Source organism: Neomonachus schauinslandi, chromosome 3 (assembly GCF_002201575.2).
Source record: "Neomonachus schauinslandi chromosome 3, ASM220157v2, whole genome shotgun sequence".
NCBI lineage: Eukaryota > Metazoa > Chordata > Mammalia > Carnivora > Phocidae > Neomonachus > Neomonachus schauinslandi.
Genome location: NC_058405.1, coordinates 178678324 through 178703979, shown reverse-complemented (window position 1 = coordinate 178703979; position 25656 = coordinate 178678324). Strand labels below are relative to the sequence as shown.

General features: G+C 41.4%; 1 protein-coding gene across 1 annotated transcript; it reads left to right on the top strand.

The window, feature by feature from the left end:
• AP1S3 (adaptor related protein complex 1 subunit sigma 3) lies at window positions 1-21961 on the top strand. The gene is made up of 5 exons (XM_021682993.1): window positions 1-159; window positions 6637-6815; window positions 8831-8939; window positions 16007-16144; window positions 21926-21961. Exons 1-5 carry the CDS (start codon window positions 1-3, stop codon window positions 21959-21961), a joined length of 621 nt encoding a protein of 206 aa, XP_021538668.1.
• Window positions 21962-25656: the final 3695 nt, after the last annotated feature.

Here is a 25656-nt window from a genome sequence, read left to right as displayed (position 1 = left end):
ATGGAGGTAAGGAATAGGAGGGGCTTGGTGGTGACTTCCAATAACCCCTGTGGGGAACAGAAGGGGGAGTTGCTTAGCAACCCTTTACGTGAAGAGGTTGATGGAGAGTTTCCAAGTACCACTGGAGATTACACTGAGCTGGATCATCGTACCCCTAAAGTAGTACCAATCTGTAGGGTCTTCTGTGATTTTTCTCAGGAGTGCCTGATACCTCGGTAGAGAAGCAGAGATGAGAGTGGATGGGCTGATCTGGGTTGGGAGTCTGTAGGGTGGATGCAGAAGAAAAGGGGTGAAGGCGGTGAGGACTCCAGAAGTAGTGTTGTTTAAGTGATGTATCATGAATTCCAGGGCACCAGAGGAAGGGCCTGTCAAGTGGATGGAATGGGAGGAAAGGAACATATTCTGTGGGCTTATATTTGCAGCTCAGATCCTGCAATACAAGCCAGCCCTGAATAGGGGGTGTTCGTGAGGTGACAGTGTTGGGGATAGGAAAAGGTTCCTGGATGCCTCTCTTCCTGGAAGCTAGTTGTGGTTCTACAACTCCCTACTCAGGAGCAGGGAGATTTACAAACATTAAGAACCCAAAGTGCTACTGGATGCTTTCACCTTTTATCTGCAATGAGAAGGAAGATGCTAACACTGGTTCAAAGCAGGCTAAGTAGATTGGTATTGGTCTGCTTTGTGCTTCCTGCAAGGCCTAAGGGTATCTCCCGGGACATGCTTCAGAAATAAAATTACAAAAATGCCCAGAGTAGTTTGCATTCTGGGTCAAAGTGACAAATTCAGGCTATACTCAGTTAGGTCAAGGATTATACTAGTGGACACTCTGAGGACAAAGAATGCTTGGATTAACCAGACGTGTTTGGATTTAAAGGATCATCTGGTACAGAACCAGACCCCTCAGAAGGGCTTCTGGGAAAGGAATGGGAGATCTTGGTGAAGCAAAGTGTCCACCTGAGGCCAAAACAGTTGGGCTAAATTTAAGAACTTAACCTCGCTCAACATACTCCATTGGATTTTATGGTTATTTCTGGAGTTAGCATTTTCCAGAAGGGTCTTACCAGTCAGCCTCTCCATTACTCCTCTTATCTCAGCAGTACTATGGAAGGGGAATGTCTGGGTGTTATTTTCTGAAGTCAGAAGAAGTTTGTTTATGACATCACTTGAATGTAAGTTGGCTTTTTGTAAATATTGAAAAAAACCCTTCTAATTGCTTTCTTCCTACTCTTGAGAGTAAATTAATTAATAAATTAGCTAATGCTAATCAATAAAGGTGTTTGATTAACCTCTTGAAACATATTATTCAAATATGTCTTGAATGACTAAACTGATAAATTGGGTAAAATTGCTGGAGGTGATGAACTCTTGTGAGTCACTACAGTTCATTCTGCTGGTTGTCTCAAGCCACACCGCTAACTCTGGATGTGTGACAGACACCAGACACCACAAACACAAGCTATGTTCTGTCTCGGAGCAGAACTCGAGAGGGCTAAATCTCTCAACACTGTCTTATGCAAGGCAATTATGGGATAAATTTGAATCAGTTTGTTGCTTCTTTTGAATTTAGAATGTATTTGTATATTTTATGTGGGCTTTACAGATGTGCGTATCAGGTTCCCGATCATCCTTTCTCTTTGAACTCATTGTTAGAATAAAGATTTGCTCTTTGTTCATTGCCCTACATTGTTGATCCACGTTTAAGAAGGGAGGCGCCTGATGGTGAGAGACTGTTGCAATGTAGAAGAACTAGAAAGTAATCCACAATGAAACTCAGCCCTACTTCCAGCCTCTCACTGGAACTTTGGGTATTGATCTGAGTGCCCTCAATTAAAAGTAACATTTAGCCTATGGAGAAATCTGGGAGGAATCACAACAAGCATGATTTTGAGATCTGGAAATAGAACCAATAAGAAGACAACATGAAACCAGGGTTATTTCTCCTGGAAGGAAGACAATTCATGGTAGCCTGAAAGGCTATCTTCAAATATGTGTAGAGTTAGTTATTACTCCTGAGGTTGTGATATCCTGTCTTTTAATTTACTCTGTGGATAAAATCAGGGAAAAATGGCTTAAACTGTAACAGAAGAGATTTAGGTTAGATGGGAAGAAAAAATCTTTTCTGAGAGGAAATGCAAAGTGAGCACTAAGAAAAATGTGTGGATTTCATTTCTCTAGCGAAAGTCTGACCATTTGCTAGACATTGAGTTGAATAGACTTATCCATTGGTAATGATCCAAAGCTGAGCCTTGTTCTCAAGATCCTGAGGTTTTACGGTTCTATCACCATTCCACCTTGTACTTTTATTTATTTTTAATTTTGTTTCCACCTTGTACTTTTAGAATGTCACTTTTAGGATGATCTCTTCTTAGACGTAAAAATACCTTTCTCAATTTAATTCTTAGAAAACAGTGACTGTGTTCCCTTACTGAATTATTTATACCTGTGCTGATAGTGAAATGGGTATTTAAGAAAATGCTGTGTTCTCAGCAGATATTTAAACTTCCACACTGAGGGTGATGTTTCTTAAAGTTGCTAGATGAGCAGAGCTTTCACACTTGCTTTCTCCTCACTTGCGATGTCTTGGTTCTCAAGTCCTTATTCTAAGAAATGTTTTCTTTTTTTTTTCTTTTATTTTATTATGTTACGTTAGTCACCATACATTACATCATTAGTTTTTGATGTAGTATTCCATAATTCATTGTTTGTGTATAACACCCAGTGCTCCATGCAATACGTGCCCTCCTTAATACCCATCACCGGGCTAACCCATCCCCCCACCCCCCTCCCCTCTAAAACCCTCATTTTGTTTCTCGGATTCCATAGTCTCTCGTGGTTCGTCTCCCCCTCCGATTCCCCCCCCTTCATTTTTCCCTTCCTACTATCTTCTTCTTCTTTTTTTTTTTTTAACATATAATGTATTATTTGTTTCAGAGGTACAGGTCTGTGATTCAACAGTCTTACACAATTCACAGCGCTCACCATAGCACATACCCTCCCCAATGTCCATCACCCAGCCACCCCATCCCTCCCACCCCCCACCACTCCAGCAACCCTCAGTTTGTTTCCTGAGATTAAGAATTCCTCATATCAGTGAGATCATATGATACTTGTCTTTCTCTGATTGACTTATTTCGCTTAGCATAATACCCTCTAGTTCCATCCACGTCATTGCAAATGGCAAGATTTAGTTGGTTTTTTTTTTTTTTTTTTGGCTGCATAGTATTCCATTGTATATGTATACCACATCTTCTTTATCCATTCATCTGTTGATGGACATCTTGGCTCTTTCCATAGTTTGGCTATTATGGACATTGCTGCTATAAACATTGGGGTGCACGTACCCCTTCAGATCACTACATTTGTATATTTGGGGTAAATACCCAGTAGTGCAATTGCTGGGTCATATGGTAGCTCTATTTTCAACTTTTTGAGGAACCTCCATACTGTTTTCCAGAGTGGCTGCACCAGCTTGCATTCCCACCAACAGTGTAGGAGGGTTCCCCTTTCTCCGCATCCTCACCAACATCTGTCGTTTCCTGACTTGATATGTTTTCTTTCTAAGACAGAATATAACTTTATTAAGGAAGACCTCAAATTCTATAGGTTTGAGGTAGGAGGAGCTCTGAGGAAAGAGCCTGGTTGCTTTTGGTCCTCAGATATCACCACCTAGTGAGTTTTTATGACCTATGCCCTGATATTCAGAGCCAAACCTCTTCAATAAAAGGAGGTGAATATTTTATTTATAAAATGTTTTTAAAGGGGCGCCTGGGTGGCTCAGTCGGTTAAACATCTGCCTTCAGCTCAGGTCATGATCCCAGAGTCCTGGGATCCAGTCCCTCCTCATGGGGCTCCCTGCTCAGCGGGGAGCCTGCTTCTCCCTCTTCCTCTACCACTCCCCCCCTTATGCTCTTTCTCTCTCTCTCTCAAACAAATAAATAAAATTTTTTAAAAAAGTTTTTAAAATTTTAATTATTTTGGCTTCCAGTATATATCATTCTCCCCTCCATGACACACTTAACCCCTACTGAATTTTATTTTTTTTAAAAGAAAAGAAAGCAAAAACCTGATGAAATAAATTATGATTCTTTTTTTTTTTAAGATTTTATTTATTTATTTGACAGAGAGAGACACAACAAGAGAGGGAACACAAACAGGGGGAGTGGGAGAAGGAGAAGCAGGCTTCCCGCGGAGCAGGGAGCCTAATGCGGGTTCGATCCCAGGACCCTGGGATCATGACCTGAGCCAAAGGCAGACGCTTAATGACTGAGCCACCCAGGCGCCCCGAAATAAATTATGATTCTAAACTACTTCTCACATGGTGCCTTGAGAAAACTTAATCTCCCATCAAATAAATATTATACCATCTGACAATTTCTGAAAAGCATCTCTGCTGAACCTCCAAGGTACCAAAGTAAATTTCTACATGTTATGGTGTCTTCTATTCATTTAAATCTTTTAAAATGCATTGAAATATAAATCCTTATTTAAAATACACGTTTTGAAACTTAATTGAAAATAAGATTGGGTTGCTTCCAAACATAGCCAACACACTATCTAAATTGTTAACACATCTATTAGGATGACAAAGACAATTGTTACATGAGATGGTCTATTCTAAAGCTCTCAGCCAAGTTAGCCACAAAGTGGGGTAAAGAGCTTACATTTAAGACTTCGTTTGATCTTCAACAAAGCTGCCAAGAACACACAAAGGGGAAAGGAAAATCTTTCAATAAGTGGTGTTGCGAAAACTGGTTATCCACATGAAAAAGAATGAAATTGGATCCTTCTGACACTCCCTATTTAAAAAATCAACTCAAAATGGATTAAGATTTAAATGTAGGATCTGAAACTGCAAAACTACTAGAACAAAGTAGAAGGAGAAAGCTTCGTTCTGGGCAACGATATTTTGGATATTACCCCAAAAGCAAGGGGGAACAAAAGCAAAAATAGACAAGTGAGGTTACATCAAACTAAACAGCTTCTTCACAGCAAAGGAAACAATCAACAGAATGAAGCGGCCACCTGGAAGAAAATATTTGTAAACCATATATCTGTTAGGAGGTTAATATCCAAAATATAGAAGTAACTCAAACCAGTCAATAGCAAGAAAATAAATAACCTGATTAAAAAATGGACAAAGGACCTGAACAGGTATTTCTTCAAAGAAGACATACAGATGGCCAACAGGTATATGAAAAGATGCTCAACATCATTAATCATCAGAGAAATGCAAATCAAAACCATAGGAGATCACCTCCCATTGGTTAAAATGACTGTTACCAAAAAGACAAAAGACAATAGTGTTGGTGAAGATTTGGAGAAAAGGGAACGCTGTTGGTGGGAATGCAAACTGGTGTAGCCATCATGGAAAACAGTATGGAGGTTCCTCAAATAATTAAAAATAGAAGTACTATGTGATCCAGCAATCCCACTTCTGGGTGTATTTTCAAAGGAAATGAAATCAGCATCTTGAAGAGATATCTGCACTTCCAAGTTCATTGCAGCATTATTCACAATAGCCAAGATACGGAATTAACCTAAGTGTCCATCGGTAGATGAATGGATAAAGAAAATGTGGTATATATGTGTGTGTGTTTTGTGTGTGTGCGTGTGTGTGTAATGGAATATTTTCAGTCATAAAAAAGAAAGAAATCCTGTCATTGGTGATATCATGGATAAACCTGGATGACATTATGCTCAATGAAATAAGCCAGGCATAGAAAGACAAATACTGCATGATCTCACTTATATGTGGAATCTGAAACATTAAAAGTCATAGGGGCATATAGAGTAGAACCATGATTCCCAGGAGTGGGGAGGTGGGGGAAATGCGGAGATGTTTGTAGAAGAGCACAGAGTTGCAGTTATAAGATGAATAATAAGTCTAGAGATCTGCTGTTCATGATGATGACTATAGTTAATAATACTGGATTGACTACTGGAAATTTACTAAGAGATTAGATTTCAGGGGCTGTCATCACACACACACAATGGCAACCATGTGAGGAGATGAAATGTTAATTAGCTTGACTATAGTAATAACTCCACTCTAGATATGTGTATCAGATCCCTCTCTTGTATGCCTTCAATATATACAATTTTTATTAAAAAAAAAAAAAGACTGAGAATGTAGCCCCTTTCTTGCTTTCTCACCCTTTCCTAGTGCTTTATCTTCCTTTGCCTCCTTTCTCTCCCTTTTCCCCCCCTCTATTATCACTATGTTGCCATAGTTTTGACATGGAACTGGGATGCAATTTTTAAAGTAAACTCTTCCACTGTTATTAACACTATTTTTGCCTTGTGAAGGAAGATTTTATTGTTTTCTTAAAAGAGTTACATTCTTCCTTTATATATTTTTCTGCCTGTAATAAATTTGTGACTCCCAAAAGGGATAATTTTTTAAACTCTTATCTTTCCCCTCTAATACCAATAAGCCATGTTTGGGACGCACACATTTCTTTGTTCTCGGATGGGTTAAATGTAATTTTCAAATGAGATAGTTTTCATGCTGGTGAGACTTTTTTCATTTGTTCAGAATTATCATCATTTGTAAACCCTGCCATTTAATTTCCAGTGTCTATGTAGAATGATTTAGCTGATCAAGTTCTGTTTTTCTCTGTCCTTTATTTGTTCTAGATACATTTCATATTGCTTTTCAGTCGACAGGGGAAATTACGGCTGCAGAAATGGTACACGACTCTCCCTGACAAAGAGAGGAAAAGGATCACCCGGGAAATTGTTCAGATTATTCTCTCTCGTGGTCAGAGGACAAGCAGCTTTATTGACTGGAAGGAGCTAAAACTTGTTTATAAAAGGTGTGAGTAACTTTATGAAAACTGTCTTTCTCATTATTGCTTTGGATTGTTTAATCCTGAACATTTTTTATTACAACACCAGTTGCATCACTTACTGAAATCTTTGGAGCCTGGAACCCAAATATTTGTATCAGTAGACTAGCAAAAAGGAACTCTCATTTATTGAAAGGCTTTCCATGTGCCAGGATGGATTCTAGGGATGTAATCTACATGTGGATAATGTACAAGTGCATTCAAGAAATAGCTTCTGGGCACCTATTACATTTCCAGCACTTCTAATGACAGTGGATGCCGTAACAAATGACAGAAACAATGCTGCTCTTATGGGGCATACTCATCGGTTAGGCAAACAAAACCTTATCTGTTAGTAATACATGCTATGGGACAAAATGCAGGTTAAGGTGCTAGAGAGAAGGGCAGCTCTTATTATTGCCATTATTACTCATATTTGCAGAGGAGGAAATTGAAGCCACAGAGAGTTTCTAAGTGATTAGTCGTCAGTCACAGGAACTAAGGGGCAATTGGGAGAGTCAGGATTCAAATCCATATCCTTCTGGCTTTATTATTTTTTTTTAAAGATTTTATTTATTTGAGAAAGAGCACATGAGCAGGGGTGGGGAGGGGCAGAGGAAGAGGGAGAGGGAGAAGCAGACTCCGTGTTGAGGAGGGAGCCCGAGTTGGGGCTCGATCCCAGGATCCTGAGATCATGACCTGAGCTGAAGGCAATCGCTTAACAGACTGAGCCACCCAGGCGCCGCTCCTTCTGGCTTTAAAACTTACATATCCTCTCATTATTGCACCTGCTTGCCATAGCAGGACCATACTGGTGAGCAACTTTAGTTTATGGGTAAGGAAACTGAGACCCTAAGAGGTCAAGCCATTTTGCTCATAGAGGCCCAGATAATTCATGTCTAAGCCTGGACCAGAACCCAGCTGACCTGACCCTGCATTCAACATCCTCCTGCCACTCCCAGAAAGAAAATGCACATTAGGAAGGCTCTTGCAAAAGGTGTTTATAAAACCTGAAAGGCAAAAACAGAGGCCAGTTGGCAGGCTATATTTAATGGAGTAAATTATGAAGAAGTGCCCGGGCAAAGCTGCTTCCGCCAGGTCCAAGGTTAAAGCATTTAGTACTAGCATCCGGAGAGATGTCAGTGAAGGCCCCTTTTAATAAGCATCCCAGGGACGGCAAGGCAGAGTCCCAGGAAGCACTTGTCAACAAGAAGCTTGTCCCTACTCTCTGCCTGCTGGCTTTTTAAAACTTTGAGTTCATTTGTGATTTAAGCCACTGTATAAAGAATAGGCTTTAGCAGTTCTCTCAACAGATATTTGCAGCGCCTGGGAACATGAGCAAGGCAGACTCAGCACCTGCCTTTGGGAAGCCAGTGACCTAGTGGGGCAGAGACAAGCCATGAAATGGGCAGTGAAGAGCACTAGGTGCTCTGTTGGGGGAGGCACAGGTGTGCAGAGCCCGGCATCCAGTCCCGTCTGCGAGGTTAGAGATTTCCCGGAGGAAAGACATCCAAGCTCAGAGCTAAGGCGGGGAGTTGGCATTAACCACACAGATGGGTGTGGGAAAGAGGATTTTAGGCAGGAGGATAGACTGGATGGGCTGAGGGTGGGTCACATACAGAAGGAGTGTGAGGTGAGAGCCTGGGTCGGGGGCTTGAAGTTTAGAAAGGATGGTTCACAAGCAGGGGCATGAGCAGACACCCCCGTTACTCTGGGCCAAGGACTCTGTCTTCCTGATAACAGTTCCTCAGGGTAAAATGGTGTTGAGAGTCTTTCATATAATTAACCGAAATAACCCAATGGCCACTCTGTTTTTATATATTCTCTTTCACATATTGGGAGGCTATTGGATGTGATGAATGATGACTTCTTTCTTCGATTTGGATGGGGAGAGTCTCTGGAGAAGAGGGAGCTTCGCATATTCACTGCAGAAAACACCATCTTCAGGTTATTGGATGTGTCATCGTATTTTACTTTTCTTTCTTCGTGTTTTTCCTTTCAAGGTATGCTAGTTTATATTTTTGCTGTGCTGTAGAAAATCAGGACAATGAGCTCTTGACACTAGAGATTGTGCATCGTTACGTGGAGTTGCTGGACAAATACTTTGGAAATGTAAGTGTCCAAACTGGTCTGTTTGGAATTAGTCCCCGTTTCAGCTCTATGTCAGTTCTGTCTTTATCACATTCCTTCTCTCTCTCAAGTCTAAAATATGAATTGCATTTGCACAAGGATCAGAATATGAGGCATTCTCCCCCTTCCTGTGATTCTTTGTAAACAAAGGTTCCAAAGCTTTCAGAGGCAGGCCGTGTCTCTCTCTGTCTTCAGACCACAACCACCCTAGAGAGCTCATTCAGTGAACAAGAATTTAATTGTGAAGGATTCCTTGATGTTTTCCTCCTCATTCTTCATCATCTGTCATCTTTCTTCTATTTTGACTTTTTAATCCCCTCTCTGGCTTCTTTTACTAAGCTCCAAGTGTTCTTTAATACTATTTATACGTGAAAAAAAAAAAAAAAAAGCCAAACAAACAAGGAAACCAAAATCCTTTTCCTTCCTATCGCTATTTAACCTCCATGCATTTACTGCCAAGTAATATCCTGTATGAGGTGCCCCATCCTTAGAACTCATTCACTTTTACAGCTCGGCCTCCATCTTTATGGCTCCCAGGAAATCATAAAGTTACCACTGGCCCCTTCCTAATGGTCAACACCAGTGATGCTTCTTCAGTCTTCCCCTGCCTCACCTCTCTGTAGCACGGGATCCTTGCTCGTCACTGCTTCCCTTTCTTTTTTTGGCACAACCCTGAGTTCTGCTAATTCTCATCCTGTTTCTAAAGGCCCCTGCTTGGTTTCTGCCCCGAGCTCTCTTCCTCCCCCTGCCCTTTCTACCCTCCTGGAATCCATGACCAGATGGCTCTCTTTCCAGAAGTCTGCTGAGGACAGTCTTCTCTGGGCTTCTCTCAGCCGTCTCCGTTGTAACGTGTCAAGAACTAAAATAATCTTCTGCAAACCTGTTCTGTCTTGTGACTGAGTTTATTATGTCCCAGGATCCTTCAATGCTTCTTTCTTTGTTCTTCCTCCACCCTTTGCTAAAGGCTGCCTTTGTCTATTCAGATGGGACTACAATCCATCTCTTTCCTTCCACTCCCACAAGTACAGGTTTACTTGGGATTGCAGTTTTGCTTTTCTTTGAAACCTCATCTCTGGCCCTTTATGCCTCTGGGCTCTTCTCTGCTTCCCTTTCCTGGCTTGTTAGTTACCGTCTTCCTTGCAATGCATGGATCCAGGTGACGGCTGTCCTCAGCCACTTTCCATCATCTATAATGAATAAAAGCCCAACTTCTTAGCCTGGCATTTAAGCTTTCTAAACATCAGTCCCAGGCCACTTCTCCAACCTTCTCGCTGTTCTTTCTTTTTATCCCTGATAGGCTCAGTGCTCCAACCACATGGGACAGCCTGGTATTATCCTTAACTTGTGCAAGATTTGTATGAACACCAAACTTCAGGTGTCTCGAGATCATGACCTAGGATTTAGTTGTTTGATTTTTCAACACTTGTGAGCAACTCTGGGCCAGATTTTAGCAAATGTTCCAGAAACATGCCATCCATTTCATGGTCTTAAGAAATAAATCATTGGATTTGGAATATATTTTCTCAGTAATGCTCCCTTCCCTGTTCCCTGGGTCACTGAGGATTTCTATTAAGTGTTGTTGGGACAGTTTGCTTCCACAAGACTTTCTGTGCTCTGGTCAATGGAATGAGTAACATTTGCAGTATCGCCAGGGTTTTATCGGATTACTTGCAACAATTTTCACAAGGGTGAGTACTTGAAAGGTTTTTGAAAGAATTTTCTTTCCCTCCCTCCCTTCATCCTTATTATTCCCCTTTATTTCCCTTCGTAAATGATGTTAGAAGATGACTTTAAATGTCGCTTCGGAGATTTTAGGTCGTTGGTCAGTAGAGAGAGTAAGACAGCCAGACCATTTTTTCTTTCTCTTTCTCTTAGCTCCCCATGTTTATTTTCATCTTTTAGAGAGAGATTCGCAGGTGTATAATTGCATGTTTTTGAACGTGAGATTATTTAATTTTATGCTTTCCATTATTCAAAGGAAGCCTGACATTTTGAAATCCACTGCAAACTTGGCCTTTTGTAAAGAAAGGCCTGAAGGTGTTTTCCTGAGGCCCAGGCTTTCCCAGGACCTGCCTTCTGCCCCTAATTTCTGCACTCGGGTTTGACCTGTTGTGTTTTCCTAGATTTCCCTGACTGTGATAATGTGAATGGAGGTTAAATTTTTATGTCAGTCTTATCTGACCAAATATTAGATATTTGAGAACACATTGCTTTCTTAAGAGAATCTAAATCACCTTCACCAAAGCTAAGCCCAGTTAAGATATAAAGAGAATCAGAATGAATTCCTATTTCTCTAACATTAATTTTTCATCCTATTTTGGTGTACCTTTAGAAGCTCTGTCTTTCCCATGGACCAAAATTTAATTCACTAAAAAATTCAATGAATCTTTTATTAAGCTAAGAGCAGCTAAGAGCAATTCAAGGCTATCTGCCCAGTAGGTGTTCAGGTCTTATTAATTAACTGTGATGAGCAAAGCCTACCAGTACTGATTCTCATTGACATCATCTCAGGAATAATATATTTCTCTTTGGCTTTCTTTTCCTCTTGTGTTAATCCTGAAGGTCTCCTGGAATTCTGCCCTTAATATTATCGAAGAGAAAACTTTGTACCGAGCTTCTCTTATAACATTGGAAAATATTACTTTCCTGTGACAGATAAATCAAAATCTCTGGCTACTAATTTATGTGTTTTTTGAGCATTTTTCAATTCCAGGGAGATTTACAAGGATTAACTGGTTAATCTTTTGATCTTCAGTAAACAGCATTAACCCCAATTTATGGAGGCTAAGAAGAAATGCCCCAGAATCTCCCAGTTGATAAAGGTCTGTCTGAGGATTTAGCCACCTGCATATTTTCCCATTAGAGACTATAGTGTGAGTTTTTACAGATGTGCTCAGAGAGTATGGGTGTTGCTGCCCCAGAGAGGTTTGATCTTGATTTAGGAAGTTTTCTGGGAGGAAGAGGAGGGCTCTGAGTCCTGCTGGGTCCTGGTGTCCACTCACTCACTAACCAGACTCATGATTTTGGCTCGGGATAGATCTCTAATTTACATATAAGAAAAATAACACTCAAAAAGATTAATAGAAATATTTACTTTGCTAATCTCATGGGGCTGTTGTGAGGATCGAAGCGACAGTGTAATTAACAATACTTTACAAACTGTCAATTGCTATGTCATTGTACCTTAAACCGTAATTATTGTATGTATGGTTTTATACATTTACTGTATATAATTTAAACTTTTTGTATTTACTTTAGAACAGAATTTAGTAAGAGAAGGTTCTTAGGCTCTATCCAGAAGTATTTAGTTATTGAAATGCCAGAAATAATCTTCTGCATCATGTATTCTGCTACAAGAGTAGACCCTCAGGTCAGATTATAGTAAAGCATAGGCTAAGAGATCAAGGGTAAAATTAAATTATCACTGTTTCTGCCTTTTATAAGCCTTCTTCCAGAATAGAGATACACAAGAAATGAGAAAAGAAATTAACAGTCTCATGTGTTTATAAACATGGAAACCACTTGTTTTTGCATAATTAGATGAAATGCAGTCATTTGAGCATCAAGGGCATATTCCTGATGTACCGGGACAGTACCCTTGAGGTGGACTCACAAGTATTTGAGTAATTGCTCTGCATTTGGTCTAAGGTGCTCTGGGAGATATTCCCTGTTCTTACTCACAGATACAGTAACCCCTTGGGGTTAGGATCAAAGAATAACCAAAGAAGTAGCATTTTGGAGTTGCCATATATGAAATAGTTGCTCATTTGTAACTCTCTATAATTTCAATGGAACTTGTGCATCTGTTTCCTTATGATCTAGAGATAGTAATTGTATATCCAAGCTGCCTCTGTGTGTGTATGTGTGTGTATGTGTGTGTGTGTGTGTGTGTATCTGGCTTTGCATGCCATGTTACTTTATTCCCATCTCTTGAAACTAGATGCAGTAAATTAATTGCCCCATGGCTGCTGGCCAGCCTGCAGGTTGCCTCTCTGAGAGTGGGGTTTGAGATGGTCCTAGAGAACTAGAGAACTTGCATTAGTATCTGTCAGGTTCATCTTGCAGGATTCTAATTGCTGGTTTCTCCTAATGAGGCTCCTGTCTGTCTCGGACTCCTGGTCTACGCCTGCCTTGAACTCTGAGGTTCCTCAGCTCTTGCTACTATAACTACTGACTTCCTGCCTCTTCTGACCTGTGGTAACTGCTTGCTTCTCATACCTTCTCTAATGAGCATGGATGCCTGATCTATTGTGTTTTCTTTCTGTTTATCTGTATTATTTAAAATTGTGTATTTTTTTACATATCCTTCTAGACATATACAGTTTTATTTTTAAATGGGATTATGCATATTATGACATTATGCATATTATTCTGCAACTTTTTCTCCCCCCCCCGCCCCCAATTACAGATGTATCTTGGAGTTCTTTCCACAGCCGTCCATAGAAATCTATCTCATTCTTTCCAACTTCTACATGGAATTTCCATGTCATCAGCGCAGGCAGAGATAGACTGTTGAGGGAGGAGGGAAGTAGCTCTAGATATATACACCCACTTGTTGTTGATTTACCCACTTGATGCTGCTTTCTAATGAATGAGGAGACCATGACCTTTGCAGATGAATTAGGTGAGTTTTTCTGAGCTGGCCATTTATGATAGCGGTATTTACCTAACCGTTTACCTTGTGGAGTCTGCAAGCTTATTGACCTAAATGGTAAATGTATGACCTAAACCCTTTGCTAAAATGTTGACATGGGTTTTATGTAAAGTTATAGTACTCAGCAGCATCAGAGAACTGTTGGTCTGGGAAGCCATTAATTCCCAGCATCATAGAAACAAGGCCTAAGTGATGACTGACTCATTTATCCTGCAGATGTGTACCGCGTCCTGTTATGTGCTAGATACCAGAGATAGCAAGATGACTGATAAGATAAGGTCTGTGCCTGAGCTCACAGTACTGGGGGGGGCAGAGATTGATCAGTCAGCATACACAGAAAGAGAGAACACAGAGCAAGCCGTGTGAAATCCGAATGGGGGAAAAAGGCTTCGGTGGAATCATTGTGCCCCTGACTTTTGAATCTGGCCTTGAAAAATGAGCTTAATTTTGCCAGCAGAATAAAGAAAAGGCCAACTGGGGGTCATTGCAGGAATTGCTGGAATGGGCAAAGGGTAAAGGCATAAGAGAACCCGGTGAGTTAGTGGAGTGTGGGTGTAGCATGGGGTGGCTGAGTGCTGACATGGGCAGCAGATAGCCCGCCCAGGCTGGGTGGTCAGGAGTCCTATATGCCAGGCAGAGGAATGGAGTCTTTGTCCTTAACATAAGACCCTACTCAGGAGAGGAAAGAGATCGGTACTTCAGCACAGTGTTAATGGTTGTTGGCCTTGAGTGCGGACGGACACCGCCTAGAAGGTCATTGCAGTGGCCTTCATGAGACGCTGCAGGCCGGAGCAGCGGTGGTGAACGGGGAGAAGACAGGAAGGGCTGGGATTTATTTCCATGATAGAATCAATAGGAATTGGAGACCAGACTGAGAGGGATGAGACTGAAGGAGAGAGAGGGATGGGGGGGGGGGGGGGAAGAAGTGGATCTGTGGGATGAATTAGATTGAGCCACAGATAGAGGTTGCAGCTATGAAGGAAAACAGGGTCTGAGGGGAAAACAATACGCTTAACCTCAGTTTGGCACCTGGTGACTTGGCCTGAGGAATATCCAGGCAGAGAGGTCTAATGAGCAGGTGGAAATATTGGACTCGCCCCAGAAGGAGATCAGGGCTAGACATCTGGGTTTGTTAAGACACCTGCATGCCAGACACAGCTGTAGAGCGTCCTTGGCATTGTCTAGAATATACGTAGGGGGAAGAGTAGAGGCTTGGCTTTCATGAAAAACACCAGCATTAAAGCAGAAGGTGGGTCACTGGAATGTAAGACACATGCAGCCCTGAGGCTGGCTTTGCTGATTCTGTCCCGAGAACTCCATAAATACTTCCTAACCAAATGTGAAGTAGGGGTAGAGATCATCCAACGAGTCTGAGAAGGATTCAGGATTCAGCAGAGATGGAAGACAGGAACAGGCATTGAATGGCATTGCCAAAGTCAGGGAGCAGGGGAGAGGGGATTTTCAGGAAAAAGACTGGTGAAGGGTATCCAGTGTTGCTGAGAAGTGAAGGAGGGGGAGGGCTAAAAACTTGCAGGTGGAAGCCTTCCAGAGGGTGTGGAACCAGAAACAGAAGTGTTGGGGAGTTGAGGAATAAGTGAGAAGGAAAACCTCAGGAGAGTGCCTGAGTGCTGGTCTGGTCAGGGAATTGGAAACAAGCCCTATCTGGATTATTGGGGGAGGGGGGTGCTCTTGTCGCTTGCTTCCCTTACACAGCAAAATCTATCGGATTCTGTTTTGGTCTATGATAGTCGTTCCCCCTGTGTGGTCCCCAGACCCGCCTCATTAGCATCACCTGGGAACCAGTTACAAGTGCAGACTCTCAGGCCTTACCCAGACCCACCGTATCAGAAACTCCAGGGCTGGGGCCCAAGCACTGTGTCCCTTAAGGAGCCTTCTGGGGGATTCGGATACACTCTGAAGTTTGAGAACCACTGGCTTGTGACATAATTTTGAGAAAAATTAGCACAGTTGAGCTAATTTGCCTCTGAAGAGTGAGCTTCTGAGAGTCCTAAAGCTAGGAGCCAAGATTTCCAGCCGGTCGAGTAGGAGGAAGGAGGCGTTGTCCTCTGCCTGACTTGCAGTGGGGACTTGGCTTCTATTCGTGCAGATGGAAATATGAGCTCGTGCTGCCTGATTCCTGTCCCAAGTCTCAACTTTCTTGTTGTGACATAAAGAAATATTATTTAGGGACATGGCCTGCTTAATGGAATGTGGTTTTACTTTTGCTAAAGGCCTGGGATCCCCTTGTTCTGTTTCTCGGTCCTTACGATACCATCTGATGGTTTTATCTTTGGTATGCCACATGGGTGTAACTGTTGAGAAAGCTTGAGACGCTGACATTTGTTTGCCCTGATATTCCTGCAAGTTTACCAAAACATTTGTTTTTGTCTACCAGGTCTGTGAGCTGGATATTATCTTTAATTTCGAAAAGGCTTATTTTATCCTTGACGAGTTTATAATGGGTGGAGAAATTCAGGAAACGTCCAAAAAATCTGCTGTCAAAGCCATTGAAGATTCTGATATGTTACAGGAGGTCAGTACCCAGCGTTGGTGCCATGGGGGAAAATGATGATGGTGCTGCTGCTGATGATATGTTGGCAGAGACTTACTGAGCGCTTCCTCTATGCTGAGTGCAGTTTCTAAGTAACTTACCTGTTTTAACTCATTTAATTATCACAATACCTCTAAGAGGTGCGTAGCATTTTTTGCCCTCATTTTGAAGCTGAGTAAACTGAGACACAGAGAGGTTAAACAATCTGCTTGATGTGACACAGCCAGTAAGTGTGGAATAGAGATTTGAACGCAGGACGCTGGGCTCCAGAATCTTCGTTCTTTATGTTTGGCTGAGTTTTTTTTTTTTAGTGAGGATACCTAACTGTCAAAAAGGTATCAAAAGCTTGGTGCTAATTTTTTTTCAAGGATTTTACAAGAGGTATAAAAAGATTTTCATTAAAATATCTGCGCTACCGGGGCGCCTGGGTGGCTCAGTCGTTAAGCGTCTGCCTTCAGCTCAGGTCATGATCCCAGGGTCCTGGGATCGAGCCCCGCATCGGGCTCCCTGCTCGGCGGGAAGCCTGCTTCTCCCTCTCCCACTCCCCCGCTTGTGTTCCTGCTCTCACTAACTCTCTCTCTTTGTCAAGTAAATAAAATCTTTAAAAAAAAAAAAAATATCTGCGCTACCCTGGGAAAGGAGAATAGGAGTACGTCGTTATTTCATTTGCCAGGGATATTAGAGCTTTATTATTGAAGATGGCATTTATCATTTTAATTAAAATTTCTCACACCTCCCGCCGAGGCTGCCTGTGTGCTCCTATTTGCATAAATAAATTGAGAATACTGTGGCTTGCTTGCCAAAGTATAAATGGGCCCGGAAGCATCCATGTGCTCCTGGTTCTGTGATATTTATATAAAATACAGTGGGTCTCGGGCGCCTGGGTGGCTCAGTTGGTTAAGCGACTGCCTTCGGCTCAGGTCATGATCCTGGAGTCCCTGGATCGAGTCCCGCATCGGGCTCCTTGCTCAGCAGGGAGTCTGCTTCTCCCTCTGACCCTCCCCCTCTCATGCTCTCTCTCTCTCTCTCATTCTCTCTCTCAAATAAATAAATAAAATCTTTAAAAAAAAAAAAATACAGTGGGTCTTTTAGAAGCAGGCTAGATTGGCATTGTACCCAGTAAGGGGACTCACCTACATCAGCCCCTTCACTTCTTCCTCCCAAGGACACCAAGAAAGAGCACATCACCCCTCTGACCTTTGGCCTCCCTAATGAAGTGAACCCACCAGTTCTGGCACAAAGCTGAGCTCTGTCCCGGCTTCACCACCCCTGGGTACTTTTTCCCGCAGCGTCCTTGTGTCTTTCCGCTTGCCTGTTTTACAGTAGCCGGTCAGGAGATCCCAGAGGATCATAAACTCTCTCTTAAAAATTGGCATTAAAGCCATTCTTCCTGCCTTTTGAGAAAGAAGATACTGATTGTGTTAATAAAACAACATCAGGCATGGTTTCCCAGCCCCTTTCTTGTGCACGTCTCTGAACCGATGAGCTGCTCCTGCCCATCCAGGGGAACCGGTCCTCAGGTGAACGGACCCTGAGGAAGACCTCTGTAGGAGCAGTACCCCAAAGTGTCTGCGCATGCCTTTTAGGAGGCCGGTGCATTTCTTTCCAGAGTTGTTCTCGCCTCAAGAAATGCACTTAAACTTTCTGCTGTTTACTTGGCTCTCTCCAAATGCCACAGGAAGGGAATTTTACAAGGTGCTTGAGAACTCAGTGGTTTGGAAATTCCACAGAACAACCTTTCTTAAAATATGCCAGGGGTTATTTATAATTCTATCCTCAGGGCCCTGACTGTGGAGTCTAAGCCTTACAGGAGAAAGGGACTTTTTAGCAGGGTCTTTGGCACTCACAGTAATTAAAGCTTTTTGAATTGGGGCCAAGACACACCTGGATTATTTTGAATTCCTCCTCTGTAAGAAATATATAGAGTTTCAAATAGCTTGCAGTGAATCTGGTTCCATGGAACTCTGGGAAGCACAGATTTCAGGAGAGAGCCCTTTCACAAGTAAACATTAACTGGTAGTTCATGTCCCTGGCGATCAAGTGGAAGGTCTTGATGGGTAGGCCTCCGGAGCCCCTCCATTTAGCCCCGGCGTCCCCATAGTGAGCAGGCAATGCCATGACTGTCCTCCAAATCTCTCTTGGTGAAATCACAGCACCTGCCAAATAGAGACAGTGTTATCAGTGCTCTCTTGGGCTCTGGGTACTTCAGCTAAGTCAGTGAATCAGTGAACGTTTGGGGAGCTGATTGAGAAATTGACTGTGTATATCTGATCAGAAATGTTTAGAATGAAGGGGTGCAAGTAACATAATTACATAAGGAAAAACATGACTGCTTTCTTTTTTTCCCTGTTCTCTGGACCTGAGTACACACATGTAGCTATTAAAGGTTAAGGGAGGCCTTTGTAATATTGCTTGTGCTTTTAGCTCCTGGAACTTTCCCCGACTCCTACCCAAGAAAGGTTTCTTAGAATAGAAAGGCTGTCCTCACATATTTAGTAAGAAGATACATAGTCTTAAATCTCCAAATGCTCAGGGATTATTCTGAGTGTACTGGGGCTTGACATTAGTAGTACGGATTAAGAAAAGAACAGTTTAAGTGGTTGGGGGTGACTTTAGGAGGTGCCTTATTTTCAGGGGGACAACCTGTGGGCGGTGGTGCGGAGTGAGAAGAGAAAAGAAGCTGAAAGGGAAAGATGGTCCTCATTAGCTGCGGGGGTTGCAATTCCTGGCATCGCCAGCGGGGGCGACCGACAGAAGAGGTTTCCCCACAGGGTGAGAAGCGAGGGTCAAAATGTACCTCATTAGCTCACGAAACAGGATATCTTGCCTGTGTATGTGTGGATGCGTGAGAAATGGCTAGGTGCACCCCAACATTGTCACCCTTAAAAGCACAACTCATGTTAACAGCTACGCGAGACCATAGTGCAGTAAAAAGTTGTAGTGCGTACGGTGCTGAATCCACAAGAAATGTGGGGGTACAAGATGGATAACAGATGGGGTCCTGAGGGACAGATCTGGGTCCTCTTGTGACTGGCCAGAGCAGAGCTCTTTAAGGTTGTGTCATTCTTAAAAGTCTGTTCCAACCTTGAAAGTGGCAAGCTCAAGAAAATACGGACCTTGTGTGCTCTTGGTTCATGTAATCTGGGGAACAGCATGGTTCAGAAAGGGCAGTCCGTGCAGTCTTTAGCAGGCTGAGTTAACCAGTGCTGTGAAGCAGGGCTGATAACTAGAGGCCAGTGAACCAGGAAGTCAGTGGAGTGACAATTCCAGAGCCTTTTGCTGGCCCAAGCCCCTTCCAAGGCTGCAGGCTCATATGGTGAGATTTGCAAAGGTAGGATATCTAACTGCAAAGCATATGTAGCCATGCAATGAACATATTATAAAGTGTGTCAGGTACTTAATGAATGGAAACCATATGCTGTTGTTCTGAATTCTGCAATATTTGTCATCTTTTAAAAATTTATCATCCGAGGGATGCCTGTGTGGCTCAGTCGGTTAAGCGTCTGCTTTTGGCTCAGGTCATGATCTCAGGGTCCTGAGATCGAGCCCTGCATCGGGCTCCTTGCTCAGCAGGGAACCTGCTTCTCCCTCTGCATGCTGCTCCCCTTACTTGTGCTCTCTCTCTCTCTTTCTCTGACAAATAAATAAATAAAATCTTCTAAAAAAAATTTATCATCTGGGGGCACCTGGGTGGCTCAGTCAGTTAAGCATCTGCCTTCGGCTTAGGTCATGATCTCAGGGTCCTGGGATCAAGCCCCACATCGGGCTCTCTGCTCTCTGTTTGTCCCTCTCACTCTCCCTCTGTGCTCTCCCTCTCTCAAATAAATAAATAATTAAAAAAAAAAAGTTAGCATCTGTTATTTCTTTTCTCATTCTAAATAAACTTTATACCCAATTTTGTATTTCTTTGTATTCCTTTTTTTTTGTAAGAGAGAGGGAGAGAGTGCAAGCTGGGGTTGGGGGAGAAGTAGAGGAAATCTTAAGCAGGCTCCATGCTGGGGGAGCCCCAGTGCAGGGTTCAATCTCACAACCCTGTGATCATGACCTGAGCCAAAATTAAGAGTTGGACGCTTAACCGACTGAGCCACCCAGGTGCCCCTTTGTATTCCTTTTTTAATGATATAAACTCTAGATGCTACAAAATAGGCATGGGCCCCAGGCCAATGTGATACTCCGGCTAACTTTAAAGACACCAGCAGCTTCTGTAAGAGGAGATACAGGGCAAAGGTCTTAGGGTGTGGGTTGCTGTTGGCCAGTGTGAGGTGTAAGAGCTTTATAAGAAAGTGTGGATGACTGAGCACAAGTATTTCATCAGAGGAACACTGGAATTCTAAACAGAGCTGGTGAAAACCAGTTAGAACACTGGATTTCTTTCTTTTTTTTTTTTTTGTTTTTAAAGATTTATTCATTTGAGACACAGAGATACAGAGAGAGAGAGAGCATGAGCAGGGAGAGAGGCAGAGGGAGAAGGAGAAGCAGGCTCCCCGCTGAGCCAGGAGCCCGATGCGGGGCTCGATCCCAGGACCCTGGAATCATGACCTGAGCCGAAGGCAGACGCTTAACCATCTGAGCCACCCAGGCACCCCAGAACACCGGATTTCTAACTTTAGTACCCTCTGAGCAATGTTGCTTAGCCATGGCCTTGCTCAGTTTGGCCCGTGCTGATCAATGTCTTCCCTGGCAGGTGCAAGTGAATCATGTACCCTGAGGTTCAAGCCTAAGAACAGGTTGCACATTGCTGACTGAGCTGACCCTGGCTCACACGGAAAAGGCAGGGGCATTACCCAAGGCTGCCCCCTTGAACTTCCTTATTGATTCAACCCAGGAACCACTCTGTTAAACAAATATATATGTTTACAGTAGGAAAGAATGCAAGAGAAAGTCCATTCATCTTGCATGGTAAAGGGCTTGCAAAATCACTGTATATTTTAACTCTACCTCTAATTGCAAATCTGCCCAAACCTTTTTTAAAAAGTGCTGGAAAAAAATTATGGCCTTGTGGTGTGTTAGCAAACTTGCCAACTGATGGGGATGAAGAAAGTTTGCATACTTTGGAGGAAAGCCGTTTCAAAATACGTGGAAGAAATTCTTTTTTTTTTTTTTTTTAAGATTTTATTTATTTATTTGACAGAGAGACAGCGAGAGAGGGAACACAAGCAGGGGGAGTGGGAGAGGGAGAAGCAGGCTTCCTGCCGAGCAGGGGGCCAGATGCGGGGCTCGATCCCAGAACCCTGGGATCATGACCTGAGCCGAAGGCAGATGCTTAACCAACTGAGCCACCCAGGAGCCCCTACATGGAAGAAATTCTTATGAATCGTAGTCTATCCTTTATATCTTGCCAGTAAGTGTAAAAAGATGTTTTGCACAGAATCTGTAGCAGAAACTGAGATTTCTCTAATACATGTGCCTGGAGGTGGTTCTCATGATCGTTTCAGTAGGCATATTTATCTGAAGTCAACAGTGATATGCTGGCCGCTGATGCTTTAGTATTTTTCTTATCCGACATTCTTTTTATGATCAAGCTCAGCTCTTTCTCTGTTGAAAGTTATTTAGTTCCAGCCATATGGAGATGTATGCAAATTATTCTCAAACTCTGAACCACTGTTCTTGATCAGGATGCAAAGATTTATGTCCATATATGTTTCGGGAACTTCTGTTCAGTAACAGCAAAAAATGAGTAAGTAAAAGAATGAAAAAGGTTTCACCTTCTGCTAAAGGCTGTGGTTTAAGGGGAAATTGTTCTAATTTATTTTTCTCTTTCAGACAATGGAAGAATATATGAACAAGCCTACGTTTTAGCTATGCATCTACTTGAAGAGTCCAAGTGCTACACGCTGGGAGCCTATAAATTAGCAAATTCCTGGTGTCCAGTTCTTTGACAGAGCCCCCGGCATCATGCCAAAAATAACCTAAAAGGGATTCTTTGTTAACTAGCAAAGGGTTGTTTAACATAATATATTTATCATTATTACATATCTGTATTATACTGTATATACCTACTTATTGTAGTCTGGATGTTCAAATAACTGCTTCGTGACTCAACTGACTGAATATTTGTTTTGCAGTGTTTGAACCCGTGTGATATTTTTAAGCTAATTTAAATAAATGTGTCGCAATATGTTTTTTGTTGCATTTGATCCTCTACTGACAACTGAAAAGTGCATTGTAATAACCCCTGATTTTGAATGTAAAATATATGTTATATCAATAATTCTTTTCTAAATGTTTAGCTTTTTAAATTTTGTAATAATTCCAAGTTTTGTTAAGAGTTCAGAGCTCATACATAATGCTAGACATTTTTAATATGCTTAGTAAAATGTAACTTCAGTCCAGATACAATGTATCTGATTTTAATGTCCTAAATTCATTTATTTTTTCAGGGTTGGAATTAAGGAAAATAACCAAAGGCAATAAGGGACTTAAATGGTTTTGATGTCTTAGAAGCTGCCATCTAGTTGAAGTTTTAATTTTACCTTTTAGTTGAATATTAAGGTCATTCCGATAAGGCTGTGTTTCCTACAAACTCTATGTATTTAATAAGGATTTGAGATTTCAGAGATACAGTGTCTGTGACTTCCCTTACTATAAAAATAGTATAATGAAGACTAATACCAATAGTAGTAATTATTATTACTACTATGATTTTAATAATTTTTGAGGTTCCAAGCACTCATTGCTTGAGAGATTTTGCTTCAAATATGTTTTATTGTATGCCTACTGTATTAGAAGACTTATTGTTTATTAGACTTAGAGAATTGAATATTATTACAGCCTATATGGTAGATGCTCTTCCTTCTTTTTTATTTCCTCATGCCCCAAATTTTGCTGCTGACCATTATTATTGTGAGTATGTTGCATTCGTGCTTCCTGGAATGAAAGCTCTATATAACCAGGTAGTAAATGTGATCAGGCATTATAGGAAAATAGTTCGTCATACTCTGTCTTGATGTCCCACTTCTGATGTCCTGTCTGTGCATTTTTAATGTTAGTTTTGAGGTCTGGTATGATTCCTATTGGAGTGGTTAGGAGCCCCTTAGTGCTTTTCCTATGAGAAGAGTATGCTTGCTGTTGTATTCTTTCTCTAGAAGATCCTATATGGTAGATCTTTAGAGAACATGAAGGAAAAATGTCCTCTTTGAGGGAAAAATGTCCTCTTTGGTTCATCTTGCCAGATAGATTTAGGGGAAAATAACAAGACAAGACCACAAGAACAGAAAAAAAAATTGATCAATTCCTCAATAGAGCCATTACTAAAATGAAATAACTCAAATTAGAATGTGAAGGAATTATTGGGCTTTTAATACCTAATATTTACTCAAATTAATCATGTGATTACAATGATGGCATGGTTTGAAGTTTAGCTGTCATTTTTGATCACTTATGTTTATTTTATGTCTTCAGATTTGTGGTTTCACTTTTTTGTTGTCAATATGGTGGAACTCTTTATTTTTAAAAAGTTTTGTAGAGATGGACTTTATATAAATCAACACAGTTTTTCTGGTTCCTTTGAAGTTTTCCACCATTTGGGGGTGAAGGTATTTATTCATGTATTCTTTCAAATTGGATACTTCCACATTAGGCACTGTTGAGCTGTATGGAGGGCTTTTCAGACTCCACGTCAGTGTCTCACCTAGAAAATGAACATAATGATATAGCACACTGTGTAAATTTGAGGGATTTGGGGGACATTTTACGTGGGTCTTGGTGAAAATAATAATTATATTTTCTTTATATTATATAATTATAATAAAACTACCAAGTGAAAGATAATAAATGCTAAATTTGTATAAAACTTACAAATAAAATGTTTTTAAATTTTTTAATGAGAAACTTGAGTGTGCTTTTATGAATATAATTATTTTTTAGCCTGATAGTCCAATTTTATGCATGAAATTGCTACCCATACTTCCTGGTGAAGTCCCTTTAAAGTGATCTCTTTATTTTCTTGGTACTTACTGTCCAGGAGCAACTTCACAAGCATGTGACAGCAGATGGGAGAAGAGTATTTACTGTTTTGCTCCTATTGACTTCTTTCTCATCATTCACCCACATTTTTCTTTAAAGATTTTGTTTATTTGAGAGAGAGAGAGGGAAAGCATGAGCCGGGGGAGGGGCAGGCAGGGTGAGAGGGAGAAGCAGGCTCCCCGCTGAGCAGGGAGCCTGATGGGCTTGATCCCAGGACCCTGGGATTATGACCTGAGCCAGAGTCAGCCACTTAACCGACTGAGCCACCCAGGAGCCCCCATTCACCCCCATTTTGATAATCTGATTTCTTTGCAGGTACTTAGTGATGCAATCATTCTTTAAATCTAGTAATTTATTTTCTTTCATGAACAAATGTAAAGTTGGCATTTACTGTGACAAAGTAAGTGAATCTTCATTCAAACTCATTTTCCAAATCAAGTCTCCTAAAATAATGATAAGGCTTTTTCATCAGCTGTTGTTCTTCTAGAAGTTCCTCTCTAGGATTCATATTGTTTGAAACATCACTGTGAAACACCACTGAGGAACTGTGTTTACCTTTACTTTTCTAAGGTTAAATCAATGAATGTAGTTGTTAAATGTTAATGTATTCTTTCACACGGTCTCTGCCGTTCTGGATTAAGTCCAATCAGATGCTATGGGATGTAAGTAAAATAAGCCAATGACCATTTTTCAGTAATTAACAAAGGAGAGGGCCATTAAATTTTTCTTCAATTCTTATTTTAGCTTTTGACAAACTTGAAAAAACTCGTCCCATAGACAATGTACTTTGGTATTCCAAGTGATAATCTGTTCTGTCACATAGAGCTAAAAATAGAAGGACCATAACAGCTAGGGCTGTATTAGCTTCACATTTTTTTTTTAAAGTAGGCTCCACGCCCAGCGTGGAGCCCAGTGTGGGGCTTGAACTCACAACCCTGAGATCAAAACCTGAAATGAAATCAAAAGTCGGACGCTTAACCGGCTGAGCTGCCCGGGTGCCCCAGCTTCGCCTTTTGCTAGTACTATTTAATATGGAATTCAGACAGACAGATGTACTTTTACTTCTGATAAGTTCTTTGTGAATAAATTCACCTATTAGCTGAATCTCAGGCTTTCTCCTTGCATCTGTACCATCAGTATTTTAGTTTTGCTCATAACTTACTTGTTTCAAAGTGTTTGTGTACTATTTTGTTAACTAGTTTGTTCCACTACTTGATAAAATAATGTTCTAAGCATTTCTCTTCTGGGATTAACAGCCTCCTTCCTAACAAAGGTAGATTAATCTGAGGCGATACACTAATGATTTAATCATCTTCTAGATTAGAATGATTTCAATGTGTTTGACACATCCTCTTATCTGTTTACTGATAGTATTATTCAAAAAGCACTTTTGTCTTTCCTCTGGAAAATGTTGAGAGTTTCCAGGAGGCTGGTAAAATGAGCAGTTCTGCAATTGTGTGAGTCTGTGAGCTTTTACTATGGTTAGCATAACCTTCCAACTAACTCTCTGAGCTACACCTGATGCTTTT

Excerpts from the sequence above, each read along its gene's own strand:
- AP1S3 (XM_021682993.1), top strand. The coding sequence starts at position 1 with ATGGAGGTAAGGAATAGGAGGGGCTTGGTGGTGACTTCCAATAACCCC. Across the intron at positions 160-6,636 it reads TGGATCATCGTACCCCTAAA|ATACATTTCATATTGCTTTT; the intron begins GTAGTACCAATC and ends TATTTGTTCTAG. Across the intron at positions 6,816-8,830 it reads CTAAAACTTGTTTATAAAAG|GTATGCTAGTTTATATTTTT; the intron begins GTGTGAGTAACT and ends TTTCCTTTCAAG.